The 4,788-nt window shown below is 48.1% G+C and overlaps 1 protein-coding gene across 1 annotated transcript; it reads left to right on the top strand.

The window, feature by feature from the left end:
• Nucleotides 1-1,891: 1,891 nt before the first annotated feature.
• Nucleotides 1,892-3,162, top strand: LOC136304096 (olfactory receptor 287-like; the record flags this gene model as incomplete). The annotated part of the gene is given in 5 exon segments (XM_066207756.1): nucleotides 1,892-1,899; nucleotides 2,221-2,305; nucleotides 2,308-2,579; nucleotides 2,581-2,714; nucleotides 2,717-3,162. Coding segments are annotated over 5 exon segments (945 nt in total), but the record flags the coding sequence as incomplete, so codon positions are not given.
• Nucleotides 3,163-4,788: the final 1,626 nt, after the last annotated feature.

The following is a 4,788-nucleotide window of genomic DNA, read 5'->3' as shown; positions in this document are numbered from 1 at the left end:
AGCAGAGAAGTAATAGAGTCTGGACCATTACCAACCAACACCTCTGCACAGAAGGCTGAAATAATTGCCCTAACCTGGACTTTAGGACAGGCAAAAGGAAAGAAAATTATTATTTATACAGATTCAAAGTATGCATTTGGGATGGCTCATGCTCATGGAGCCATCTGGAAAGAAAGAGGACTGTTGAACTCACCAGGGAAAAGTATTAAACATTCCCAGGAGATAATAAAACTATTGGGGGCAGTCCTGCTACCTGAAAAAGTAGCCATCATGCACATCAAGGAAATGAGCAGGTGGACAGAAAGGCAAAAGAAGCAGCTAAAGGTGAGGTGATTATTGAGACAGTTGAGGCAGCCTTAATTCCAGATGGACAGATTTCTACTGAAGGTAAGTCAAGGTATAGCAAAAAAGAACAAGATGCTAACTGAGCAAGAAAATGGAAGTTATAACCAAGAAGGGTGGGCAATCACAGATGAAGGAAAAGGAAGACTTGTGATTCCCTATTACATGCCATGGTCATTGGTGAAAGAGGAACATGAGAAAACACACTGGGGAATAGACACTCTATATAACTATTTGAAGGACAGAATCATAGCCAGAATTTTGCAAACAACAGTAATTCCAGTGACTCGCCAATGTAGCCTTTGCCTCCAAACTAATCCCAAAACTATTCCTAAACCAAAGCTTGGACAGACTGGAAAAGGTTATGGGCCTGAGCAGCAATGACAAATTGATTTTTCAGAACTACCCAGGATGGGGAGGGTATCGATATTGGTATTTACAGAAACCTCTTCAGGGTGGCCAAAAGCTTTCCCTACCAGAACTGCCAAAGCACAAGAAGTAACCAAAGCATTGTTACAGGAAATAATACCGTGTTTTGGAGTCCCAGGCACAATGTCTTCAGACAGGGGGCCACATTTTATTTCAAAACTTGAGCAGCAAATTAGCCGGCACCTAGGCATAGACTGGGAACTTCATATCCCATATCATCCTCAGTCAAGTGGCCAGGTGGAAAAAATGAACCATCTGATTAAGCAGCAAATTGTAAGACAGGACAAGAAGCAAAGTTACCTTGGCCTAAAGCTCTTCCAGTAGCATTATTACGAATTCAGATGAAGCCAAGGACAAAAGAAAAATGAAGTTCTTTTGAAATATTGTATAGAAGATCATATGGGGTCCAAGAAGGAACAACACCTACCCAAGTAGGGGAAGAAACCCTACACGGGTGGTCCTAAACAGAGAAATTGAGAAACATGTGGCTGGGGCTCAAAGGAGAGAACTAGATGGGCCAGTACATAACATACAGCCAGGGGATTATGTATATGTTATGTCTTTTGCAGAAAAGACTCTGGAACCCCAGTGGGAAGGACCATTCCAGGTGCTCCTCACCACCTTTACTGCAATCAAGATCAGAGAGCAAAGCGCCTGCATTCATCACACTCGAGCGAAGAAGGCTCCTGAAGTGATCTGGAGAGCCACACCAGGTGACAATGAACTAAAACTGAAGCTTATTCGGGAAAGTGAATGGTGTGTGTGTAAAATGTTAGAATAGGTCAATAACTTTTGAAGAATAGAAAGATTTGTAGTTGTTATGGAAAATCAAACAGGCATAGTTTGGAGAATTGTGGCCTTTGCAACCATCGTTATAGGCACCGCTGGGGTTAAGGCAACACCACGCACATATAATGTGACAGGTATATAGAGGTGTCAAGGAAAAGCCTATGATTTTCACTCCAGTAGGTTTTTGGGGCATATGTTGAAGGTTACAAAGGCAATTTCTAGGAAAGGAAAAAACATTTGGGGATATGAATACATGTGCTCAGGACACATTCCATTAGTCTTAGCAAGAACCCATGAAACACATCCAAATTGGTCCTGAATGTTGTGACAAATGTTCAGGCAATGGCAGCCTGAGCATCCCTGGGAGGGAGGGAGGGAGGGAGGGAGGGAGGGAGGGAGGGAGGGAGGGACTACTACCCAAGAAGCTACTGGGCAAGATAATACTGGGCAAGAAACTAATCTCCAAGAAACTACTCCCCAGGACACTACTGACCAAGAAACTACTCCCCTAGGAAGTACTGGGCAACAAAGTGTTTGAAGTGCAATCACTGTGCTGTATGGCAAGACTGCAGGAAAAGAAAGAAGCAGAGAAGGAAGGATAGAATTGTTTGTCCAGACTGTGAAATTATCGCCCTTGTTTTTGCTATGTTCCTGTCCCAGTACGAAGAACCGGAATTCTGCACCAGAAAATGCAACAGCAGTTACTGAGTTCATCCTAGAGGGTTTCCCAGAGCATGATCCAAAACATCCATGATGTTTTTATCTCAGGTCCTTCTGCTCATGTACCTGACAACAGTGATGGGGAATGAAACCATCCTTTTCCTCCTGTGTGTGGATCACCACCTGCAAACCCCCATGGACGTTTTCATCTGCAGCCTGGCCTTCCCGGAAATCTGGTTTACATCCTCCACAAGCATCAAATGGTTTGTGATGCTGAGTTCTGGTCAGAACACTCTCTCACTAGGCAGCTGCTTTGCCCAAAACTATTTTTATTTTGCCCTGGGCTGCACAGAGTTCTTCCCTGGTTGTCATGTCCTTTGACCACTGTGTTGCCATCTGCCACCCTTTGCTCTACGCTGACATCACAAAGCCTCAGCTCTGTGTCCACCTGGGTGTTGCTGCTTGGGTCCTCGGCTTTGTCCTGCTGAGCTACCGCTGCTCTTCCTCTCTGAGCTGTCTTTCTGTGGCTCCAAGATCCCCCATTTCCTCTGGGACAACTCCCCCTTGTTCAAACTGTCCTGCTCTGACACCAGCCTGCTTTGGGAAACAGACTCTGTCTTCTTACCGTGTGTCGTGCTGGGCTCCTTATGTTTGACTCTGGCATTTGACATCTGCGTCCTTTTCTGTGTTCTGCATCTTCCAGCAGCCTCTGGGAGGAAGAAAGCTTTGACTACGTGTTCTTCCCATCCCATCACCTTATCCATTGCCCGTGGGAGCTGCATTGCTCTCTGCACGTGTCCTGCAGAAGATGTTTCCTTGAGGACCAACAGAACTGGAGCTCTGCTGAACACAGTCCTGTTCCCATTCCTAAATCCATTCATCTGCAGCCTTGGGAACAAATCTGTGATCCTGGCCCTGAAGAAATCCATTGCCAGGCCAAGAACAAAGCCTTTCCTCCAAGCATGGTGCATTTCTGGAAAGCCATCCCAAGGATCTGGTATCATCTGTTACACAAAACCAGTGCCTGTGTGTGCAGCCTCCAAACACGGCTGCCTCAGGAGATTGATGCTCCTGCTGGGTTGTGTCAGGTTAAGAGAGAAGAGACTCATCTGCACTCCCAGACAGGGCACCAACAATGGCAGCAGGACAAACTCAGTTCATTCTCTGCCCGGGCTGCTCCCGGGCCCATCTCAGGAGAGCCACCAGCTCATTAAGAGCCCATCTCTGGAACAGAGAAGAGCTCAGAGGAACAGTGGCAAGTGACAATCCAAATTACAGCTCCTGAGCGATGGACACCTTGTCCCAGCTCCTTTCCTGGGACAGCCATCAGCCCTGCTTTGAAACCCCAAAGTTTGAAACCCCAAAGTCACCCTCCCAGTAAAGAAAGACTTTCTCCTGTGCAGTCTAAACCCTCCCTGGTACAGCTTTGAACCATTCTCACACGTTCCATCCCAGGATATCAGGGAGAAGAGAAAGGGAAATGCAGGGCAGAGCCAGGGGGGCAGCGAGATGGGAGTGTGCAGCCTGCAGGGACACAGCAGCAGCTGTGGGACAGCGCAGGACAAGCTGTGCTGGACGTGGCCAAGGGCCCGGCAGGGCTGGCAGTGCCCAGGAGAAGCCAAGTCTTGGTGCCCTGGGGCACAGCAGGGTCTGTGCCACCAAGGGCTGGGAGGGGACACCTTGTCCTGAGGCCCTGGGGCCTCCTGGCACAGCCCCAGCAAGGCTGGGCACTGTCACCCCCTTGTCCTGCCCTCAGCATCCCCCCACATCCATCCCAGTGGCCCCAGGGATCTGCTGGGACCAGTCCCTGGGGAGCCTTGGTCAGGAATGGCCCTGGGGGGCTCCTCAGTGCTCCCAGGGACTGCAGGTTTTTCAGAGCACTTTGGGTTTTGCTTTTGCCTGGGAGTCTCTGAGGGGTTTGTGCAATCACGGCCTCCAATTGTCTGCTGTAATTAGTCCCTTGAGATGTTTTGTCACTAACAACACTCAGTGGGGCTCATTAATGCCTCAAGTTACTCAAGAGTCATTAAAGTACTACTTTTTGACACTGAATCACTCTGAGAGGTTTGTGCAGTCATGGCCTCCAATTATCTGCTGTAATTAGTCCCTAGGGAGGCTTTGTACTGACACTCAGTGGGGCTCATTAATGCTCTGAGATACTCAATGTCTTTTAAGGTACTTTGGGTTTTCCTTCCCACACTCCGTCTCTGAGAGGTTTCTGGGCACTCTTGGCCTCCAGTTCTCTCCTCCAAGGAGTCCATGAGGAGCCTGTGTTGGGGATGGACCTCAGTGGGCCCCAGGAATGCTTTGAGACACGTTGGGTTTTTCCTCTGACTTGGACTCCTGGAAAGGTTTGTGCCATCTCCTCTCAGGCCCTGAGGGCTCAGCACCAAATGCACCACGGGGCTCTTTGGGATCAAGCAAGTCCTGACAAACCACGGCTCTGCCTTGATTTCCCTCTGCTCTGGTGCAGTTCATTAGGAAGGTTTTCTACTGCAGTTATGGAGAAAGATTTCAAAGAGCTTCTAAGAAATTCACATTCCTGTTATAAAGGGTGTGTTTTATTAC

Source organism: Chamaea fasciata, unplaced genomic scaffold (assembly GCF_029207755.1).
Source record: "Chamaea fasciata isolate MVZ Bird 193981 ecotype frontalis unplaced genomic scaffold, bChaFas1.0.hap1 SCAF_50, whole genome shotgun sequence".
Classification (NCBI taxonomy): domain Eukaryota; kingdom Metazoa; phylum Chordata; class Aves; order Passeriformes; family Sylviidae; genus Chamaea; species Chamaea fasciata.
The sequence above is the reverse complement of the archived record's forward strand: the minus strand, read 5'-3'. Positions and strand labels throughout refer to the sequence as shown.